We start from the raw sequence: 24,961 nt of genomic DNA, 5'->3' as shown, positions 1-24,961 counted from the left end.
TGAAATAGTATACTGCCCCTCTATATAGTATGTGAGTCAAGTAGTATGTCCAAATTGATTGTTTTTGCAGGTGAGTAGCATCTGGATGAACTGTACTTTTGGCAAGATTTTAAAGTGCTCATCCAAAGGAACACTTGTGTCATGTGAGAGAATTTATGTGTGAAGGGAGTCAACTGACATGGGTAGGCCATGTTATAATAATAAATGTGGAATGCAATATGTCGAAATTGCATTCATAATTCTTGCATTTTTTATTTTATATACAGCATACTTTTCTTAAGTGTTAAGTAAGCTTAAATTTAAATGTAGTTTCTACGGGAGTAGAAACTCTATGAGTTCAAGAGAAAACTGCTCAACCTGCTGGCACACCAAGGCAATGAAATCCAACCACTATGCAGCAGTCAATCCTCTGTTTGGAAAGAGACCTTCCTTTCTACTGTCCTACAAAGCAGCTGAGCTGCTCAGTGCTTCTAAAGCTCACAGTGTGGTCCAGCATAAATATATAGTGTGCAAACAGGACATGGCAATCCCAAGAGTCTGTTGGTCTCCTCTAAAGGCAGCGTTTGCAGTTTCACCACTTTAAATTGGAAATAAAGCATCAAGAACCTTACTAGGGTCTCTCAGGAATTGTTAGAGTTATTACTTTGACACAATTCAATGACTGAAAATACCAATGCATTTTGTAGCTATTAGTATAATTTGCTCATCTCCTAATGGCAGTGTGGGTTTAGGGGTTTAGCTTACTTTTAAAAAAAGTTTTTGTACAAATTAAATGGGATGAATTGATAAGAATCAGATGCTTTTCAGACAATACTTAAATAGTTAGTTTTTCTTGTTATCAGGCTGAAAAATGTTGCAACATTTTAAATATTAACTAAATTAAATTTATTAATTGTTTTACTGTTAGGCTACATTTAACTACATTTGAAACATGGAACACATAATATATTTTCTGTATTTCTGTGTGGTCAGTCTTAACATTTACATTTGTACATTTAGCAGCTGCTTTTTCCCCTATGAAAACTACAAAATGTACAAAAGGTTCTTTGAGTCAATTGAAATGAGTTTATTGATTTATTTATAACCCATCCTTAGCCTCATTCACATCACCTGATCTGTGACGACCTTAAACCCATGGGCCTGGAAACTTTTTAAATCTTCTATCTAGTGGAAGAAACGATCTCACAGAGGTATGAGTTGCTAATATACCTATATGATTTTAGTAAAAAATAAATTGAAAATCCATACACACAGTGGCAGTATTGCTTCAGTGAAGTGGGCTGTTTTTTCCTTGCAGGTGTGCATTGCATAATCTCTTCATTTGAGCATAATCACTTGATTACTGAAAGCCGGACCCTGTAATTAGATGGCAAAAAATTAACACATGGAGGCTTTTCATGTGGGATAAATAGTTTGTTCCTGTACAAGGAGTGAAAGTTGTACTAATCAATCTCACAATCTCATCTTTTCAATACTTATTAATATGCTGTGTTTTTATTTAATTATGCAGCTTGTTATTTGTAATATGTTTAACTCAGGCACTGCAGATGATACATGGAATTTATTTAAATATATGTATTTGTCTGAAGCTTTTGTTAAAAGTGACATTTTATTGCACTGAAGGCACACATTTGACGAGTTTTTGCTTTCCAAAACCACAACGTTAGACTTGCTAGCCACATGCTCTATTTTTATTTATTGATTGATTGTGCAATTTTGACATGAAAGATGTACATTTTTAAAACTACTGTAGTAGTATAACATTCCAAACTGATGACAATCATTTGTTGCTACAGTAGTGTCTTTCAAAGCTCTCTTTCTTTTATCAATGTTATACATTTTCAGTCAGCATAATCATTATTTCAAGGAATCTTTGCAATGTGTAATGAGACTACTCATATTATTGTGCTAGGCAAAAGTTTGATCTCGTTTCAGTTAAGTAGTTTTAGCATTTAGCTAACAATTAAAGATACACGATTCAAAACAATAATTTTATAGACTACAATTGCCTTAATTTGTAACTGGCATAAAAACCCTACAATTTGAAATACCTTATGTCCAGTGAAACAAAAAGTGTTATGTAGAAATGACAGTCATTAGGCAGTATGCAGAACTTTGCTCCCAATACAGTAAATGCTCTCTCGGTTCACCTTTTCAGAGTTATTTACAGCAGTTTGTCAGACTCTACCATGATATAGCATCAATTTACAATCGCACATGCCATGATGTGATGTAAATTATAGTATTTAATCCTATATGTTACATTTTTATGTTTAGTCTACATACATATTATTGATGCAAAATATATCACCATAACTTTTTTTTATTGTTGTCTATCTATCTAATAATAAATATGGAAAATTAGGATTTTACTTTTCAGATATGTGCTGCAGGCCATAAAATTTTATTGGCAATTAAACTATTTTAAAAATAAGATCAGTTGTTCAATGTTTTTGTTTTTGTAATCAGGTTAGTAACATTCTCATTTGGCTTATACAAGTTAGCAACTTTCAAATATATAGAGTTATTAATTTTTACTTACATTTTCATGTTGGCTCAATTTAAATGCATACATTTTCACATTCTTTCTTCAGGAATTTTATTTGTATGTATTTTTTTCTCTTACATCATGCTAAAAAAACATAAATAAAATAAAACATTTTGATGATCTGATTTGAGAGAGTCCAAACCAATTTGACACTAATGTATTAAAAATGCGTGCTTTATTGAAAAAAAAAAAAAAGTGGTATCGTTTACTTAATTTGTCTCAAAAGGAGCTTTTCTGATAAAATACATAAGTTCAGCAATTCAGATCCCATTATTAATCATGAAGCAACTTGCACCTTGATTATATTTCTAAGAACTGTTAAAGTGGTAAATGTTGCATCACTATTTTTTTATGTAATCTGGACCTGGTAAGACAAATGAGATTGTTGTCATCATTGGCAGTTAATTTCTCCTGCAATATTACTGTAGAGATCTATAGCACCAGGATATTGGTTTTCTTGCCCCATCCGCAAGCATTTAGATGAAATTAAAAGTGAAACACATTCATAAACAGTCACATTTCTTATTTTATTTTTTATGTGTATTTATTGTATGTTGCATTTTCTGCTTGCAGGTATTGAAAGATGAATCAACAAGTCAGAAAGGATCTTTTAAGGTGACCATTAATCAGATGGATCATGGATCAACTTTACAATGTGGCCGTCGAGGAAAGACAAGCAAAAGAATAAAACGAGTTTAAATATATAATTGTAACATCAGCTGTTTGTTTAACCAATTAGCAGGGCCAGACTGAATCTGACGACGTTCTTTGCTACTTCTGCAGAGAATTTTGGTAAAAATCTGTGGATTTCTGTGGAATTATTTCGGGAGTATCCAGCTTAATATATTAAATAAAAAAGAATAAATTACTGAATAAAAACTGAATAAATTCAGATTTACACATTTACTAAATGTAAATAAACAGAATTAATAATGGGCTAAAAATCTGCGCATTTCTGCGGAAAATCTGCGGAATTCTGCATGTGCAGATTCCGTATGGTCCTACCAATCAGAAATGAGTTGTTGGTCAAAATCGGAACCACTGCTTGTTTTATTTGAATTTAATTACAGATTAAGCATTTGAGTATTAAAATAATAGCAACTCCTCAGTTTTCAGAGTTGAAGTTCAGTTCAGTGTGGTTTAATTTTCACTGCTGAATGTCCAAAAACTGTAAAGCAAATTCATCGATGGGCAGTCCAAATCAAGCAAGCCAGTGGTAAGGAACAAAACTTCACCAATTGACGAAAGTGAAGGGAGAAAAAAAAAAAATAAGAAAAACCAGGCTCAGTTGGGCACGACCATTTCTCCTCTGGCCAAGCTTATTGTGCAGAGCTGCAATTTAGGTACTAGAGAAAGCTGGGCGTCCATCATGGACAAGTTTTATGCTTTGAATCACAAATATTATAATGATAAATTTCAGTTTATATTCAGTTTTCTGAATGTTTTCTGTAAAATTATATATATATATATATATATATATATATATATATATATATATATATATATATATATATATATATATATATATATAAATAATTTTTTTTTTTTTTTTTAAGGTGCAGTGTTTACACAAACTAATACTGCATGCTAATATTATCTCTTAAAACTGGTTGCTTGTTTATTATGGTCTCATCAAAACACCGTGCTGGTTATGCTATGATTGTTCTAGTGTGCAGGTCTTCAACGCTTTACAGAAGTTATAATCTTTGTAAGTAGCCATTTTAAATTTGCGCTTATTGCTTCAGTGGACTTTCTAGCATGGGTTGTTACTCAAAGGTAAATGGAGCCGCATAGTGTAATTTACTCTGCTTGTTGCTGTTCTGCAAGACTGCTTTCTCGGCTGCTTTGCGTCTTAACAAAACCACTTTAGAGAGAATAGCTATAGCGTGTACAGAATAAGCTGAACAAGCACTTCACTGCATTTCCTCCTATAACTTGATATATGCACTGTTAAGCTGGACATTTTTAGCATTTCCATGTCTTGATGGACAATTTTTTTTTTTTTTTGTTTATAACAGTTTTAACAAAATTACTCTGTCTTTTTTCCTTATTGAAATATTAAAGACCCTAATTTTTCCATTTATAAGAACTGTCATACATAAAAAGCACTATATATTAAATAAACTTTTTATTTACAGCACATAACAAACAGCATGTTATGAAACCTAAAAAAGTGAGACCTTTGTTGACTTTATAGGTTGTTGAAGAAAGCTTGTGGAATGAATGGTTTTTATATTAAAAAAATGAGAAGTTGAGGCTATTGTTATATGTCATATAAAAAACAAATGCTTTTAAAGATTTATATTTAATGAATGGATAGATATGCATTTTCTAATGAATATCTTTAAACTAAGGATTCAATACATCATTAATGAAAGGCTTTTCAATACTGGATGAATCAGAATTATCTTTACTAGATGAATCAGCATTTTCAAAATGATTTCTTAAAAACATTGTTTAAAAACTCTCACAAAAGACGTGTTTCATTACTGGATGAATCAGCATTTTTGAATAAATCACTTAAACTATTATTCAATATTTTACACAAAAGACTTGTTTTATTAGTTTATGAATCATCATTTGAGCACATTTTTCTAAGTAGTGATTTAATCCATCACTCACAAAAAAACATTTTCACTACTGATGAATCAGCATTTTTGAATGAATCACTTAAACGTATCTTTCAATATCTCACAAAAGACTTTTCATTACTGGATAAATTAGCATTTCCGAATGAATCTTTTAAATTAATTATTCAGTTCATCCCTCACAAAAGATGTTTTCATTTCTGATGAATCAGTATTTGGAATGAACCTCTTAAACTAATTATTCAATTCATTATTCACAAAAGTTTTTTTTTTTTTATTGCTGGATGAATCAGCATTTTTGAATGAATCGCTTAAACTATTATTCAATATTTTAATCAAAAGACTTGTTTTATTAGTGAATGAATCATCAGTTTTTTTAAATAAATCTTTTAAACTTATGATTTAAACCATAACTCACAAAAAAAAAAAAAAAAAAAAACATTTTCGCTTAAACATTATTCTATATCTCACTTACAAAAGACTTTTCATTACTGGATAAATCAGCATTTTTGAATAAACCTCTTAAACTAATGATTCAATATCTCACTCATAAAATATTTGTTTTATTACTGGACGAATCAGCATTTTCAATGAAACTCTTAAAGTAATTATTCAGTCCATTACTCAAAAAAAAAAAAAAAAAATTCATTACTGATAATTAAGTATTTTGAATGAACCTCTTAAACTGATCATTAAGTTCATTATCCACAAAAGACTTTTAATTGCGGAATGAATTAGCATTTTGAACAAATCTCCTAAACTAATTATTTAATATCGCACTCACAAAAGGCTGTATATTGCTGGATGAATCATCTTTAAAAAAATAAAATAAAATAATCACCTAAACTATTATTTAAGATCTCACTCACAAATGTGTTTTATTACTGGATGAATTAGCATTTTTGAATGAATCTCTTAAACTAATGATTCAATCCATCAATCACAAAAGACTTTTCATTACTGCATGAATTAGCATTTTTAAATGAATCTCTCAAACTAATTATTCAATATCACACTTACAAAATTCTGTTTTATTTCTGGATGATTCAACATTTTTTTATTGAATCTCGTAAAATAATTATTCAATATCTCACTCAGAAGATTTGTTTTATTACTGGATGAATCAGCATTTTTAATAAACAAATTATTTAAAATCCCACAAGAGATTTTTTATTACTGAATGAATCAGCATTTTTGAATGAATGTCTTAATTAAATTATTCAATAACTGACTAACTGAGATGCCTTTCATTACTGGATGAATCCACATTTTTTTTTATTAACCTAATGTTTCAATAAATCACTCAAAAGACTTGTTTAATTATTGGATAAATCAACATTTTTGAATTAATCTTTTAAATGAATGATTTATTAACTAATTTATAAAAGACGCAAACATAAGTGGAAAGTTGATGGCTGCTCTTAGTAATAACAATGATTTTTGAATTAATGCAGTTCTTACCTTCACAATCAAAATGGTTTTGTGATGTTGGTGACATCTCTTTCCATCAGTTATTCTGCCATGTCATCTCCTGGTCTGACAACTAACAAAAACCAAAAAGCAAACATTGAATATAAATAAACAAAAAACAAGCAAAACATTACAAAAAATAAACAAACATTTAATGGATTATAAATGAATGCACATAGTTTTAGAAATAAATACAAAAATTAATAAAACAAATACATGGACGTCATAATAAAAATAATAATGAAATACACGTGTAAAGAATAAATACACTATTAGTAAAAAATTATTCAACATTACATATTTTCTTATTCACTGCATAAATTGGCTCTAGCTAATAGTAGACCTACAGAATTCAGTATGACAGTGACATTTTTTTTTACTTTTTGTTCAGAACAAAAAGAAAGAAAAAAAAAACATTTAGACATCCACCATAAACAATTTCGTCTGAGATGTATAAAAATTAATAGCTTAATATCTAAAAATTAAAATTGATTATGAATTTGCTTATGCAATGCTTATATTAATTATATAAAACGGGGGAAATGGTTCTGTTTTGGTTTAAACATGCATTTAGAAAAAGAAAAGATGTTAATAGTTATAGATTATAAATATAAAAATTCAGAATTATTAAAAAAAAAAATTAAACAATAGTCTGGTTTCAAACAATAGGCCTATAGCAAATAAAAGTGATCATAGCTAATAAACTAATACAGGATAAAAGCGCAGACTATTAAATGTTAACTCTTTCAAGCATCTGTACAATAAAAAAGCACGATTTATTAACGCTCTAATTCCTTCACATCCCCCCTCCCCACCCCCATAGAGCCCTCAGCTTTATCTTCCTCCTATACTGCAGAGTCGAACTGCGCAGCTGCAGCTTGAGCCGCACTGACACCGCAGACAAAATGGCAATGGATAATTTCATATTTGCGCAATGCATCCTCTACTTTTTAGCCTTCGTGTTTGCTTTCATAGCTATAGTACCTCTGTCGGAGAACACGGAGGATTTTCGGGGCAAATGTCTGCTTTTCACGCGGGGGATGTGGCAGAACGAGAACATCACCGTGTCGAAACAGCGCTTCATCATTGAGGAATGGGGACCACAGTCATCATGCAGCTTCATCACCGCGGTCGCCATCGCGTCGCTCATCCTGTCCGCTGTTCAAGCCTGGAGGTTGCTCTTCTTCATCTGCAAAGGCCACGACGAGTGAGGAATTGATCATTTTGATTTGTTATGCTTTTGAATTTGTTGTCTCACATGTGTTTGACCCATGTCGGTTCGGTGAATGAGATTCGGTCCGGTGAATGAGATTCGGTCCGGTGAATAATTATTATAAGGATATTACTTTGTGTTGTTATAATAAACTAGCGTAATTTGGAATTTGCATCGTTTAAAAAGGTTTAACAGTAATAACTGTAACTGAATCAAAAATTTATATAAGTGTTCACATCAAAAAGGAAAAAAAAATTAACTAGCATCTTAAATTTTCCTTTTTTTTCTCTCAGCTTACTATGCGTATGTTTAGTTATTCAAAGTAAATAGAGATCAAATATTAATTTTCCATAAATGTGAACTTAACAGAAGCCTGAGAAAAAGAAAATGCTACTTCATTTTTGTAGAAAATTCCAGATGGAGCTTAGAATTTTTATTTTATGCATCTTTTGCAACTCTCCATTTACTGTATAATTAAATAGAGGTAAAGTTGGTTTTATATTCGCACATTCGTTCTTTTAGAAGTCCATATGTTGTTTACCATGTTACTTTGAATATTCGATCTGAATTAGCATGAAAGTATGACTTCTAAACAACATTAGCACTATCTAATTCACTTTGAACAATGCTGTACTTTGATGGTCATTTACTGCTAATATGATTTCCCTATTTACAATTGGCAAAGAATACTTTTCTGAAGTTATATTATTAAGGAGAATGTCTGAATATCCCAATATAAAACCAACTTTACCTCTATTACAGTTAAAGGGAAAAAAATCCATCTTGTAAAATTGATTTTTACAATTTATTTATTTATTTATTAATTTATTTTAAGTTGTTTAACATTAATAATTTTTTTTCATACATAATTAACGGATCCAAAATCAAACAAAAAGTGCTCGGGGGTAACCTAAATAATTCTCAGTCCAAGGCACCTTGAAAAATGCGGAAAAAAATATTAGCAAGTCTTTACTGACATGGCTATTCTTTTAAACCGCACCATGTAAATAAAAGAGGGACCGTTTTATGGAACATACATGCCAATAAAGGCTAATGTCTTTTGTCTTTGACATGATACTGCCTTAAAATTGGGATAAGGCAGGTAATTGGACAACAGTGGTTAGTAAAAAAAAAAAATAATAATAATATAAGACCCAATTGCAAGTAACAGTTTATTTTGGATAAACAGAAGAGCTGGTAGATCGAAGGCTGGTGGTAACAGGTGAGTGACACAAAGGATCAGAGTGACACAATAAACAGAGCTGGAGCATTTAACAGATGCGAGCAGCCGTCAACAGAGAACATCAAAGTCATCAACTGAGAGGATCAAAACTCCATGGGCAAATCATCAGCTCACTCACCACCAGCGATTCAAAGTCGAGAGCCTGACAGGACACAGAACACCGTGAGAACCATAAACTGACAAAGTGAGCCAGGAACGCTGAACATACATAACTTTAGACGCAGTAAATGCGCTGCACCTGTGGTGCACTGATTATCAGCTGAACGGTGCTAAGCGACGGCATGAGCCGGAGACAGCGATCACGTGACCGCCTAGCTGATGACATGTAAACACAACTGACAGACACGCGACTCCCACACAGACACAGAGACAAGCGCAGCCACTCTAAAACATACACGCCTCATGCGCACAGATAAACAGTTACACATACGCAGACACATCATAGAAGTAAAATGTAAAATAAAATGGAAAGAATTTGTGCAGAATAGTCATTCATTTTCTTTTTTGGCTTAGTGCCTTTATTAATCAGAGGTCACCACAATGGAATGAACCACCAACTTTTCCAGTATATGTTTTACGCAGCGGATGCCCTTCCGCCTGCAATCCAACAATGGGAAACTAGTTGAAAATATGGCAATTCAAAATTATCACTTTTATAAACACTTTTAAGGCAATTTTATCCAAATTTTTATTCATTTTTTCTAATGTACCGAACAGGAACAATAGTTTTGGAACAACCATTTCATGACAATCATAATGCATATATGATGATCCCCCATGTTATGTTGTTTCTTATAAAAGATGTTAAGTCATGCATCTAAAGGGAAAGGCCACAAGTGCTGTAAAATGATAGTAGCTAACTTATGACTCCTAACAATCGCATCAATGCCTGTTTGCATCAACATGCATCATGCCAGTGACATCAAACATTATTTGTTGTTGTACATCTCATAATCAGTTGTGACACATTTTTTAATGATTTCAAAACACATAAACATTGTAAGAAATAATTGTGTGGGCCACTTTTAGGGTATTTTTTATGTTGTATAAATCCCATGCTCTTTCCATTTTATGAAAAAAAAACAAAAAAACATCTTAACATTTATATGAAACAAGATAAAACAGTACTGATTTGAAACATCCGGACTGTGAGAAAATGATCATTTTTGTCTCTTACCTTTGTTCATACAGCTCAATCTTCAATGCTTTCCTGAACCTGCTCATCAGCACGTTTGTAGTGTTTGCCGTGTTTCTGTCCAGCACAATAGTCAGCGTGGGTTTCAATCTATGGTGTGATGCCATCACAGAAGGAGGCAGTATGCATAGCAGGTAAACGCCATTTGCTGCTTTCACTGTGTATGCATGCACTGTAGATAATAGCACTAATATCAAAATACTAGCAAGATAGATACTTTTAAAGAAAAAGCTTTTTTTTCTCAATTTTTTTAAAATCCATTTAGCTAAACTCGGGGTCTGTCTGTGTGGCTAAGTGCTCTACTTTCACTTTAGCATAACATTCAAGGAATTTTGCTGCCGTACCATGGCTCCAGCAGGCACCATAATATTGCAAAGAGCCTTAAAATAGTTCAGCCCTAGACTTGCACCACCAGATAGAATCTGTGTGATATTGTGCCTACTGCAGCCATGGAATGGCAGCAAAGTTCCTTAATTATTTGCTGGAATGAGAGTATATTTCCTTGACATATCAACCTAGAAAATAGCAACTTTTCATTTCCTGTCTGTCTTAGTACACAATAGTTACAGAGATCAAGTTTTTATGAGGCCATTATAGAAACTCTTTGGTCATTTTTAACCGAGATGCTACTTGTCAGATCTGATTCAATTATTTAGGCTAAGCTAAGCTAAGCTAAGCTAAGAGTGACATGAAGATCAGCTGACTGGAATAAAAACTGGTAAAGAAACTGAAATAAAAACTGGTAAAACTGTTTAACTCTAGGGAAGTTAAGCCCAATTCCAAAAAAGTGTTCACTTAAACTGACTTTATAGGATGGAAAGTGCCCCAATTAACTATGTAGGCCTCTTTATCCTCTGTTAGAGTAGAGCTGGTGTCATTGAAATTAGCATTTCAATGGGGCATTTATGGCTTGGTTCACTTTAATGACAAGTTGTTTCATTGTCCCTAGGCTGCTGCAGTGTTTGAATATACAGCCAGAGTTTGTCTAACAAGCTTTAAGCTTTGAGGAAAAGCTTAATACTGATATATGCTGATTCTTTAGATGCCTGTGAATTATATATAACTTTGACTACTGTCAATTTCTAGCTGCGAGGACCTTCAGGACACTGATCTGGAACTAGGATTGGACAACTCTGCGTTTTATGACCAGTTTGCCATTGCACAGGTATGTAAGTTAAATAATTATATCATGATAATTTAAGCTGAATGCATGATTCAACAGGCATATACATTCATATAAGTGTATTGGGAGTCTTTAAGGTAAAACTTTCAGGGCAAAATGTCCCCAGTAAATACACATTAAAAATCTATTATTAAAAATATTATGTTGTGTTATGATTACCAGTGGCGTTGCCGTTGCAGACTGGTCATTCACTTGAACTACATAACCCTTCATGTCTTGCAGTCACACACCAGTTTCAGTTCAACTTCTGATTACATACTAGGGCTGCTCGATTATGGAAAAAATTATAATCACGATTATTTTGGTCATAATTGTTATCACGATTATTTAAAAAGATTATCAGTGGAATTCAAAATTATTCGCCCTTCTGTGACTTTATTTTTATATATCAATATTTTTCAAATGATGTTTACCAGAGGAATTGTTCACAGTATTTCCTATAATATTTTTTTTTTCTTCTGAGAAAAGGCTTATTTGTTTTATTTCACCTAATAAAAGCAGGTTTAAATATTTTGAAATCTATTTTAATAGCTCAATATTATTAGTCCCCTTAAGCAATATATGTTTTTAATTGTCAGCAGAAGAAACTCTGTTATACAGTGGCTTGCCTATTTACCCTAATTAAGCCTTTGAATGTCACTTTAAGCTGAATACTAGTATATTGAAATCTATATCTAGTAAAATATGATGTGCTGTCATCATAGTAAAGATAAAAGAAACACTGTCACTTTAAGAATAGTGTGGCTCTGATATGGTTTCTCTTTCACATGTCTTTTGATTCTCAACTTGTTTGTTTATTACACAAATGAGGGTTGATATGAATAATCACTATACACCAGGCTCTGACACAAATGTGCATGTATTTGACCATTAAAGCGCTCGCATTAAGGTGGCGTTAGATGTGTAAGGTCTGCTCGTCTCTGGATAAGTGCGGGGCGCACACACACACACACACACACACACACACACACACGCACGCACGCACGCACGCACGCACGCACACACACACACACACACACACAAACACACACACACACACACACACACACACACACACTACCTGTCCGAGGCTAAGTGCGGCGCGCACACACACACAACAGCACGTGCTCTTTTGCGCTTTTAAAAATATGAATGATGCGCATACCGTGCTGCAAACGTTACATTACAGCACATGCTTTTAGTCATGTTCACGTGGAACTGAGCTTTGAAGAGCAAAAAATGTGTACAACTGGAAAGGGAGTGGTATATGGAATAATCGTTTATCTCGATTAATGGTTTTTCATAATTGTTAGAAGACAAAATTGAAATCAAACCGGATTTTCGATTAATTGCAGAGCCCTATTACACACCACTGTTGACTATCAATACTGAACTGGAAAGTACAGCTGTGTGTAATCAGAAAGTGAACTGAAACTGGTGTGTGACTGCAGGGCATGATGGGATATGTATCTTTTAACTCCCATATAATTTGTTAACCTCCAAATAAAACCACATTTAAAGTTTGTCTTGATGAAATTAAATGTTCTTGCTTCTGTTGGCACTTTGCCTATGGACCCTTTTCACATTTCTGGGCTTCTCAGCAGCGGAAGTCATCACAGTTGTGTAAACTTGGAGTGCAGTAAATGGAAGCAAACAACAAAGAATTTTTTTTTGCAATCCCATTTGCTGAAATAATAAAATAAAAATTCCACAATGGCTTTATTAAGACGTTCAGAAAAAATAAAAAAAAATGTGCATGACTGATAACTGCAGCCAGAAGAGAGAAAAACGTCATACTTACTGTCCTGTCTAAAAATTTAGACAGGACATTTGGAATTTGATGTAAAGATGATATAATACATACATGAATACATACAAATATACATATATATATATATATATATATATATATATATATATATATATATATATATAAATTTTTTTTTTTTTCAAAATTGAAATTTCAAAAGGTTCCAAAGGGTTAAGATTATGATGAGATGCTAAACGTGTTACAACAGTCTTATGAAAAGGGTCCATTATAACTAATTATAATAAACAACCCACTCACACCTTCTTTACTCCTTTTAGTTTGGTTTATGGGCGGCCTGGCTGACTTGGCTCGGCATCACCATCGTGGCCTTTCTGAAGGTCTACCATAACTACCGTCAAGAGGATCTGGTTGACAGCTTAATCCACGAGAAAGAATTCCTACTCGGACGCTCTTCACGTCGCGGCTCTGATGTGGTACACGACAAAAGTGGCATGATATGATCAACTCAACATTTTGCAATCCTAGAAAATTCCTACTGAGATGTACGACATTTTTAAGTAAAATGCATTCATACGCTTCTCCATTTGGTTCTTGAACTATGGTCTTTGAACTGTTGGTGGACGCTATGTGAGCTGAACTGAACCAAATGCTTATGAATGACATTTTATTTGAGCTTTATTTGAACAATGTCTGAGAATGCACTTTATTGTTCAGAGGTCACAGATTATTTACAGACAACATTTTTGAATGTTGAGCTTAAAAAACGAGACTCTGAAAAAATCAAGCAGTGAACATATTTATGGGGTAGTTAACCCCCCAAAAAATTACAATTCTGTCATTATGTGGTTCCAAAACCATAAGACATTCCAGAAGATTTAAGTGATTTCCTATAACCAAGATTCCATTAAAGCTTTCAAGCTGAGACATTTCATGAATATGACTTCAAAGTAACTCTAAAGGATTTTCTAAGTGTTTAGAAGTTTCAGTTTGCTTCATATGATGCATAGGTTCATTTTTTTGGCTTTAATTCACATTCAAACATTAATTACATGTGTCAAACATACATTAAGTGTGTTTGTGGGACATGTAAGCTTATTGACTCTTATTATTGCTTTAAGCAAATACATTTTAGCTTCTGTTTATCATATATGATGTGCATCTATGAATTTCTATGTATAAAAGCCTACATGAAATGCTATAAACTGACTATGTCTTGGACTTAACCATCCAATTTAAGTGTCAAAGTTTGTTGAATGGACTTACAGAAATCTCTTTATGTAGGATATAACAGAAAATATCTTTTTTAAACAGAAGCACTCATGAAATCAAAATGGAAGTTTCTTTGGCTTTTGTTTTGAATATGTTAGCCTTAAAGTAATTTGTAAGCTAGCATGTTCCCAAACAGCAACATAATTAACATTTAGGAAAACTTTGTATGGTATCAGGACTATAGAATACATAAGGCACGTCACTCGTATAGTTTTTAATGGGAAAAAAAAGGAGAAATAGTCAATATGTTGAATAAAGCCCCGCCTTCTAGTACAGGAGCCAAGTCATGAATTTCTGCAAATTTTGAATGTTTATGTTGTGTTTACACAGTAGAACTTGGAAGAAGCGTCAAGCATGAGTGATTTACATGTTAAGTCAATGCAAAGACTAGACATCCTGCGGCGTGATACATGTGAATGAAGGGGCGCGAATAAAGCGATTTGCACAAATGAAGCAGCGTGAGTTGAGCGTTTCGCGCTATTGAATTGCTCAAGTTCAGCAGACATTCGCACCACGTTAACCAATCAGGAGCTTGCTCTTGTGGGGGTGTGATTATGACATAGCTTCTGTTGTTGGTGTCCAGGGGGAAAATTCTCCTGCTGACACATAAAACAGTTCATGGGCTTGGCTCAGTTAGAAGCACCGCTGAAAGCTTTCATCATCCATCATCCATCATCCAGGTATAGTTTCTGGAGGAGTTTATGAACTCACAGAGCTGGGTGCACCTCAGAATGGATCTAGTGGACCTAGGGGATCAACACTGTTTTTCAGTCTTCCTAAAGCACATAAACACAGCTATTCTCTCAATAAAATCCATGTTAGCCATTTAGCAAGGAAGCTAAATTCACCTGGCAGACAGAAGCCCTGCCCTGCCTTAAAAGGACTTTGGCTCTGTTCAAAACCTATTCAGTAGGTACTGCATTTAAATTTAAACAAACTACTCAGCCATTAGAAAAGTACATTCTATACGGTATGAATGTCAATAGTATAAATGGAACTCATACATACTACATCCGCCATTTTGTACTAGCCACATAAGTTGTTTGGCTTAAATCCAATTCATGAATTCTCTTGCAGTGCATCATGGGTTAGCGTAGCATCCATCCAATGCGCACTTTAGACTCTCGCCGGAAGTAGTAGGTCATCGGGTACTTCTCGCGTACTATCGAATTCAGACACACTACTTGGCTCTCATACTGTTTTTAGCGTACTATACATATGGAAGAATTCGATTTCGGAGCAGCCTTTGACTGTATTCAAAACTTTCAGCCTCTCACTTATGAACTAACAATTTTAATGAGATCACGCTACACTTCTTATTGTCTGCCCAATCAATGCTGTCTGAATTCTGAAGCATCAAGCTTCTCCAAAAGAGAAGTCTTTAAAGTACATTTGAAATCTACATTTACAATGTTCATTTTGTTAGTGCACATTGCTATTTTTTAGGTAAACAATAAATATGTACAAAAGTTAATCTAATTTGATAATCTTCAATCAAAATCATTATTTACTTACCCATTTGATTGCGGCATTCTGTTGACGTCAGTTTGATAGCTTTAGTCACCAATATTCTTAACCACACCCCTCTTACTGTTAGTTTGCTATATGGGAACGATGCGCAAAAAGAAAGCCCCACCCCCTACTAATATATATGTATATATATATATATATATATATATATATATATATATATATATATATATATATATATATATATATATATATATATATATACATATATAAAATCAAATATTTCCATTGAAAGTACATGAAACTGAAATAAAACTGAAATAAAAGATCGTCCTGTTCACATGGAATTTAAAAAAAGATCTCCATTCATGTTTCAAAATAAAAGTATAACAGGTGACATAAGGATGAATAAATGACAGAATTGTAACTTTTTTTAGACAAACTTTCCTTCTAAGGAAATATGCTTTAATAAATATATATCCTGTGTGAAATACAATCAAAGTCTTATCGACAGTTATGTTATTACTCGAGCTGATCATTGTTTCCCGCTAAAGCCTGTATTTAAATCAGCGCTAAAAGTGAGCAACAGCTTCCAGTCAGTCTCTATTCCATCAGTGCTAAACATTAGTTAGGGGTTGGACTTACAACATACATCGTAGCTCAGGTAAATATTAGTTTTAAAACTATTTGAGGTTCTTTTGTGTGTGTGATCCATGTCTGGTTTTCATTCCCCTCCAGTACTGCCTTTATGTATAAGACATATATAACCATTTATATGACTGTGGTAGTTTCTTTAATGGGAAACAGGCTTGCATGTACACATATTTTATATGAAAAGAAACAGACCAATAAAGAAAAACAACACTTTATAAAGATATTATAGACTTATGAACTCATACTCTGATATAATGTGATATTTGAAAGAATAAAACGTTCATAATTTGATTTCTCCTGTTTACTTTGCTTAAATCATTGATGAGGCAATTAGACTCCATATAGTCCACAATTATTTGAGGCATTATTGTGCATGCTGGAATCAATTTTGATGTATGCCATTTTTGTTTTGTTGGTTTAAGGATATTATAAACTAGGTTATGTTTTGTTAGTTAATGGTGCGTGAGCATGAGTTGTGATTCACTGTAACTCTGTAACACACCCACATTTCTGAAAACAAAACATAATAATAAGTTGTTTTGTACATCATTTGATTTATTGTCATTCCAACAGCATAAGTCCATTCTTGTTTGTTTTAGGGCTTTCATTTAATAAAATTGCAGTATAAACAGCAACGATGAAGAAAATCAAAGCAATTGTTGACTGAATTTTTTGACCAATAAATAACTAGTGAGCATTTAAAACAGTTTTTGGTGTGGAGTTTTATTTATTTGTATATTAATTTATTTATTTATTTATTTATTTACTTATTTATTTATTTATTTATTTATATATTTTTATTTTTTTGGGGGTGGGGGGATGGGGGGTGTGCAGCAGTTAATATACTGCCAACAAACATCTCTATTATAATACACAGAGAAATAAAACTAAAAACATTTTATTTTATTATTTTATTGCTTGATTGAGTTTCGAGCACAACTATAACGCTTTGTTGATTTTAATTTCCCTTTTTTTCATCCAAATTCCTCTGAAATAAGTAAAGCAAGTCTGCATGAATTTCCTAATTAGACATTTAGTGCTCATATAAATAACAAATTCTTGATGTAAATAACAACATACAAGAAAATCTGTTTTGTTTCTGACATTTGAAGGTGATTTTTCCTCCCAGTGGTTTGATAGGACACAATAGATTTCAACACTTTTCAACTTTTAATTTATCTTTATCGTGTTGATTTAAATGTGATTTCAATCAATCTATAATGACGATAATAGTAAAAAAATATTTAACAACAAGAGTTTTTTATTGAATTTATATTGAATCAAAACTATATATAAAATTATCATATTTTTTTGCACATTAAAAAAAAATCTCAAAATATTTTAAAATGTCACTTATTTCAGTGAAATCTTGAATGTCAGTAGCAATTACTCAAATCTTTAGTGTCACATGAAGGTAAGTTCACCAATAAATTAAAATTCTGCCATATTCTGTCAAACCTTTCTGATCTTCTTTCAATAATTTGTGGAAATGTTTTTTACTTTAACTTCGTATTAATTTAAAGGACAATCTAATTATTTCTATTTCAATTCTACAATCTTTTCTCAGTAGTTATTACCGTTATTTTGGATGAACTTTTATATGAAGTGATGTGTTATGGAGAAAATTTGTCTTGTTAAGTCATTATGAATACTGTTTCCGGATCCAAGTCGCTACTCATTTGAATTGAAAAAAAAATAAAAATAAATAAATAAAAAGCATTAAATTTTATTTTTCTACGCCATGTCTTTAAAATATTGAAATAAAATTTAACCCCATTTTTTTCAATGTAGTTTTTGTTCTCGCCTGCTGCTATAGATGACGTCTTTCAACTTTTTTTTACACTTTAATAACCAAATTGGATGCTTAAGTCTATTTAACTGATTATATTTAGATTACATTACAACATTGATGCTGTAAAAGGAACTATGCAATTGAAAATAGTCACAAGAAACTTTCACAGGAAGTTTTTTTATTGGCTGAAAAACATTAGCTGTGCATATAGCCCCTTTTTTTTAATAATCACTTTTTGGCCATTGGATATTAGGCATGGATATATACAGTTGATGTCAGAATTATTAACCCCCTAAATTATTAGCCCCCCTGTTTATTTTTTTCCCCAATTTCTGTTTAACGGAGAGATTTTTTTCAACACATTTCTAAACCTAATAGTTTAATTAACTCATCTCTAGTAACTGATTTATTTTATCTTTACCATGATGACAGTAAATATTTTTTTACTAGATATTTTTCAAGACACTTCTATACAGCTTAAAGTGACATTTAAAGGCTTAACTTGGTTAATAAGGTTAACTATGCAGGGTAGGGTAATTAGGCAAGTCATTGTATAATGATGGTTTGCTCTGTAGACAATAAAAAAATAGCTTAAAGGGGCTGATAATTTTGACCTTAAAATTGTATTAAAAAATTAAAATTTGTTTTTATTCTAGGCAAAATAAAACAAATAAGACTTTCTCCAGATAAAAAATATTATCAGACATACTGTGAAAATGTCCTTGCTCTGGTAAACATAATTTGGGAAACATTTGAAAAAGAAAAAAGAAAATTTAAAAAAGGGGGGGGCTAATAATTCATGAACAGAATAAACAGAGTTGAACTGTATACTGCGATCATGATTTTTTAAGTGATTACATTGCTTTGTAAATGTTTATTATTACCACTTGTTGAGTCTCCACATACAGTTTGATAGAGCGCTTGGACCCGGAAGCCGTGTCAAGTGATGTCACTCTTAACAAGCGGATATCAAGTATGAAAGCTTTTGACACAAGAAACAAATAAATGATCTGATAAAAATTAAAGAAATTTTAAACAAATGAAAGTGCAAAACTTACAGTAAGTGTAATACTAAAAAGAACGTTTTCTACAAAAACAAAAAGTAATGCACTATTTTAGGCATAGGCCTAGACGCTGGTCCAGGTTAATGTAAAATATAAACAGAAATGTTGCGAGCGTCATAAAAGCATTAAACTTTTTTTATTATTTTTTTTTAACAATGGCTTTCTTTTATTTGCTAGTTAAATCTAGTAGTGCATGAGACAATATATGGCCAGCTCATCCTCCAGCAGTTTTCTGTCTCTTCTCGGAGAGAATTTATGGCAGATGGAAACGTTTGTGCTTAACGTAACAGCTTTGCCCTTCATAAAGTAGATTAACGCTAAAGGTGTCTATTGTGCCAGTTCTCTTTTCACAAATGTATTCTTCAACAATGATTAATGTCATTCAGTTTATACGTGTTGCTAAATGCACATTTGTACTCTAAACCTATTTGATTATTAGTAAATTAAATAGCATTGTCTTGCATTCCACAGACATTCAACCACATTATGTACAGCAAGTACATTAAATATAAAAGAAATTGATAAATGAAATTGTCGGACATTAAAAAGCTTATATAATGTGATACATAGAGGTTCATAAAGGATACACTGTGCACATTCTGTAGAGCCCAACTGATTTTGGGTCTGATTCAATGCTGAGTGATAAAGAGACTGAATTCTTTGAATGGACTTTTTCCAGTCATGTTGGTTTCATGTGGTTTTCAGTCAAGTAATCGTCAATTAAATTACCCTAAAATCATAATAGTGTGTAACCGTGTAGTAATGCCTTTTCTCATATTAATGCATATGAATTATAATTGAAATAAAATAAAATGTGAAATAAAAATTAATTCTATGGAATAATTGCACTTATAATATTTTATATTTTAAATATTTAAAATTGTAGTATTATATTTTTAGCTTAAATTTCAGGAAAAAAATCAATAAATAGAACATAGTGAAAATAATTATTGACCTGACATTTGATTTAAAATAATAATTAAAAAAAAGTACCTAAAACTTATCATTAAGGGTGTGTTCACACATGCTGTTTGGCTCTGTTGGTTCATTCGGTCCTAAAATTTATATAAACAAAAAGCAAAACAAAAGCAAATTGTACATAGTCAAACATTGATTTACTTTGTATTCAAATTTACATATCTGAAATCCTACCAGCCTTTCCAACCAAACCTCAATAAGCACACTCAAAAAAAAAAATGAAAATCAGGTTGACGTCAGAACCCAACATCAGGCTGACGTCAGTGTCCAACCCTAAACAGATATTGCATTAAGGCTACTTTCCAACGCAACCTAAAAACAGCCAAATATCACTATGTAATAATGTTATAGCTTGAAGTTGTGTGAATAATAACAATATAACATCTAGCAAACGTTGTGTTTTGGTTGCCATTAGAGATGGCTGGTGTAAAACTGACGTTTCGACACGATCCCGAAGTGCAAGTGTTTTGAAACACTACACCCAAGCATGATCCAAAACAGCCAGGTGACATGACTAAGGTGATTAAAAAAACCCAGGTCACGTGACTAATGTGTTTCGAAACCCAAGGACATGTGACTACAGCGATTCAAAGCATCGGTCATTTCAGAAGTGTTTCGAGATCTGGCAAATCTGGGTTCAACTGACAGGGTCCAAATAAATCTTCTGTAGCCTAGTGCAGCAGTTCCCAACAGAGGGGACCCAGTCCACAAGGGGGCCTCAGCGAGCTTTGTGGGGGTTCGCGTCACATTTTAAAAATGTCTTAGCAATAGACAATTAGGAGAATGATCATGTTGCCTTAGTTCATTTTATCCCCTAGCTCAGTGGTCCTTAATCATAGGTGTGTGGATCAACTGGTACCGGGCTACACAAGAATTCATTAATTAATTATGCTGTTTTATTATCTGAGTCTGAATGATCTTTTACTTTTATTTTGAAAAAATGACCGTATTCTCTGGCTTACATCTCGATCACTTAAGCGCCCAAATTTAACCCACAAGTAGCAAAATATGTAAGAAGCAGACATCTCTGGAAAGTTTCTTTGCAACAGGAGAAAGGCCCAGTGAAGGACCCACAGACTGCCAAGGTATGGATTCGCAACCCATTTGTCAGCAAATCAGGTGAATCCAGCATGGCTCTGCAAGAAAATCAACTGATCGAGATTCCAAATGATGGCGGCCTTTTGGGGCCGTTCACATATTGCATATTTCTAGAGTTTGCACAGGTTGGTTCTTTCCAATGGAGGTGCGCGGCATGACCGCAAGTCACATGACAAGAATTGATAGCTCAGCTTCAGCTTGTATTGATTATTGACATTTAAGTGAGACAAATTTTCTAAGACAAACACAAAACATGCAAACACTGCAGTGCTTTGTACTTTTCTCTATAAATAAAACTTGTATCAGAGCGACAGCAATGTTTTATTAGCTTGTCACCCTCCACGCCACCGATGTTTCCTTTTATATTTTACATTAGGCTATTATTTGTGCATAAACATATCTAGATATAGTAATAAACATACTATTACTAAGCAAACTTACATAAGCGATAATATCATTTAATGTGGAGGGGGGCCTTACAATATTTTCCAGGGGAAAAGGGGGTCTCAAGCAAAAAAAGGTTGGGAACCACTGGTTTAGATGATAGTGAAATGAAGCGTTCTGAACTAGTGAACCATTCAACTCAATTATATCGAAAAAAAAGTTCATTACTCAAAGCTTTTCAAATCACAGCTTAATGAGGCCCTCTTCTGTTTTGTAAAATTGTCAAATATTAAAAACCGACCAACACAATCATGTAGTAATACTACAATAGTATTAAATACAAATTACCCGATTACTGTAGTCTTTTTACATAGAAGGAATAAAGAACATATACACCACCTATGACTGTAGTAAAATCAATGTGTTCAAAAATATTTACGTTTATTGTATTCCAACTGCTCCTGCACCCACTCGGTTCAAACAAGAATCAAATCAGGGATTGCTGCATGCAAGGTGAATGCTCGAAAGAGGAGGCTATGGTACCGAAGCTTTTGCGCTGAACTCGCCAGCTGGCCTCAGTTTTACACTATAAAACACCATGTTTTAGCATTTATTAAAAATAGTTAAATAAGTAAATCAACTAATACACTTTAGTATGGTTCAAAAGTTTTTAACTAAAAATTACTATTGTATTTTAGTTGAACTACTGGTGCATGGGACCAGTGCAGTGCTTTGAAATAGTAGAAATGTAAATAACTGACGCCTCATCTCTTGTTATACATTTTAATAACCCACTAGGGTGTTTAAACCTTTGATTCAAAATTCGAAGCAGTCACCAGGGTATAGGCAAAAATGAAGCTTCGGACATCACTGATCATGTGATTATGGCAAAATTAATTAAGCTCTGGTACACTGCTTCATTGTGAGATTATTTTTTAAACATGCTTTGACGCCTTGGTGCACAGCGTCACATCACTAGATTCCAGCATTCATCATATTCAAATAAACAGCATTTTGACTAGAGCTGTTTAAATTAGACCAACTCTGTCAAGTGTGAACACAACCTAAGATGTGAAAATCCATTGTAGAACGCGATATTGGAGGATGAACAGATTCCCATACCAATCCTGTATAAATTTTGCATTTCAGTAAACATTTGCTACAGATTCTTAAAGAGACAGTTCACCTAAAAATTAAAATGTACTCACTATATACTAACCCTCTTGTGGTTCCAAACCCTTTTGACTTTCATTTCTCTGTTAAACACAAAAGAAGACATTTTGAAAAAAGCTGAAAACTGGTAACCATTCACATCCATAGAAGTAAAGGATTACAGGTTTCCAAATTTCTTAACAGAAGAAAGTCAAACTACTTTGGCACAGGTGAAGGCTGAGTAAATGATGACAGAATTTTCATCTTTGAGTGAACTTTCCCTTTAAATGTACTCTTTTTAAATCAATAAGCCCTTACATTGTTACTTATTTATATCATATCACAAAATAGTGCTTCAGAACTTGACTAAATTTTAATACAAAATATTATTAGCAAAGAACATCACTAGCAGGAAATGGTCCAGCCATGCAGTTACGCATTCTCTAAGCACATGCGGTGTGTCAGATCTTTATGTGTTTTGGTGATCATGTAATATGTTACATGGTGCTTTTTTTAAACACTGTATTGCACATTAAAGACCAATACGGTATATATCACATGCCTAATTTGAATGATAATAAATCAATGACCTGCCAATGAATCAGTCGGGCTCTAACAGTGACATACTGCATTAATTCATTCGTGTTCTGTATTAACAGTACAGTAGGTTTCCCAGTATAAAGGTTTTAATGACTATTGCTGCACAAATTCTTTGGACCAACCGATGCTTTAAAACGTATCGTCTAGAACCGCTATACAAGGACAAAGGGCTACAGAGACCTGATTATATATATATATATATATATATACGACTCTGTATAATGAGGATGTGGCATTAACTGTGCCACCATAAAGGGCAAAAAAACACACCCTCATTTAATGGTGTGGAGAAGCAAATGGCCTTCAAATGGAGGTGGATGTTGAACATCCTCAAGAGATTTAAACTGGTGACCAGTCTGATTAGAACAGTGAAAACAAAGCAATAACAACATTAACTTCCTCTGCAGTCTTTCAAAAATCATGTCGACCTTTTTTTTTTCCTTTCATTGCTCGATGCTGGTCAGTTATGGTCATTGCATGGTCAGCCAGATCCAGCAGGCCCAAACAATCTGTTTGAACTGAAGCAGATACACAGCCAGCGCCGTCTGCAGCTCTTCGCAGGCTCGCTGGGGTCTCCGGCGGTCCGTACAGTATAATGCTAGACCCAACGCTGACAGCAGCAGGAACAGACAGGTCAGCAGGGCCAGGTGCAAACGGCTCTGTGGGGTGTCGTATACTGAAACACAAAAGTCAGAGTGACATACTACCTTCTTTAATTTGGATTCGTAACAGCTTAAAGATACATAAATATTGTTTAAAAACATTTATTTTTATCAGGTTATTAAATACAGTTGTGTGGCAGCAGTCTGTGAATATATCCAGCTTCTAATAGTAAAAAATATATAAATGTTATTATTTATAATCATACTTCATAAAAACCCCTATTAGCATGGAATGTTAGTCTTGTTTATAAATCTGCCGCTATGCTGACACATAGGCATTTGTAGCTCCACCTTCTTTTGAGAAGAGCACAATCCCATTCGAATTTAAAGTGACAGTCACCAAACGGCACAATTAGGATAAAAGCCGAAAAGGGGCAGTTTTAAAGAGTTATGATAAAATTTTAGAAGGCACTTAATTTACATCTTTTGCAAAGGGTGCATAATAGGGTTCCTTTAACGAATCATGCTTTTTAAATATTTGAATAATCAAGCTATTTGTGAATGTGAAAGGACTGTGAAGTTTTAAAGTGCATAATAAACAAGTTAAAGTCTCTTAAATCAATTCTGAATGCCTGAAATAAGTCACTGTAAATTCCGTTCTACGTCAATCTATAAAACACTGGTATAAAACCAGGATTAAATCATAAG

General features: G+C 33.0%; 2 protein-coding genes and 1 long non-coding RNA gene across 5 annotated transcripts in view; 1 reads left to right on the top strand and 2 right to left on the bottom strand.

The window, feature by feature from the left end:
- Positions 1-1,051: 1,051 nt before the first annotated feature.
- Positions 1,052-7,796, bottom strand: LOC147833190 (uncharacterized). Its single transcript, XR_015513823.1, has 3 exons — positions 7,591-7,796; positions 6,598-6,679; positions 1,052-1,356 (listed from the first exon to the last, which is right to left on the bottom strand). It is a non-coding gene; the product is annotated as an uncharacterized LOC147833190 (long non-coding RNA).
- Positions 7,461-14,112, top strand: tmem179ab (transmembrane protein 179a, genome duplicate B). The gene is made up of 4 exons (XM_087291071.1): positions 7,461-7,813; positions 10,254-10,391; positions 11,344-11,422; positions 13,508-14,112. The coding sequence occupies exons 1-4, from the start codon at positions 7,512-7,514 to the stop codon at positions 13,688-13,690; spliced, it is 702 nt and encodes a 233-aa protein (XP_087147197.1). The 5' UTR covers positions 7,461-7,511; the 3' UTR covers positions 13,691-14,112.
- Positions 14,113-22,315: 8,203 nt separating this feature from the next.
- si:dkey-206p8.1 overlaps positions 22,316-24,961 on the bottom strand; it is a 60,773-nt gene continuing 58,127 nt past the window's right edge. For 2 of the 3 annotated variants that reach the window (NM_001442486.1, NM_001442487.1), the window contains one exon: positions 23,720-24,327. In NM_001442486.1, coding sequence (NP_001429415.1) covers positions 24,122-24,327 — 206 coding nt within the window. In that variant the 3' untranslated portion in view covers positions 23,720-24,121. Of the gene's footprint in view, positions 24,328-24,961 lie in introns of all 3 variants that reach the window. The other variant, XM_087288440.1, reaches the window with a different exon arrangement.

Source organism: Danio rerio, chromosome 17, assembly GCF_052040795.2.
Source record: "Danio rerio strain M-AB ecotype USA chromosome 17, GRCz13ab, whole genome shotgun sequence".
NCBI lineage: Eukaryota > Metazoa > Chordata > Actinopteri > Cypriniformes > Danionidae > Danio > Danio rerio.
Note: the sequence above shows the minus strand (reverse complement) of the source record. Positions and strands in the feature narration are given on the sequence as shown.

What these genes read in the sequence shown, in the direction of transcription:
- tmem179ab (XM_087291071.1), top strand. Translation starts at nt 7,512, where the DNA reads ATGGCAATGGATAATTTCATATTTGCGCAATGCATCCTCTACTTTTTA. An exon ending in ATCTGCAAAGGCCACGACGA is followed by an intron (nt 7,814 to 10,253) that starts GTGAGGAATTGA and finishes TTGTTCATACAG; the next exon opens with CTCAATCTTCAATGCTTTCC. An exon ending in ACCAGTTTGCCATTGCACAG is followed by an intron (nt 11,423 to 13,507) that starts GTATGTAAGTTA and finishes TACTCCTTTTAG; the next exon opens with TTTGGTTTATGGGCGGCCTG.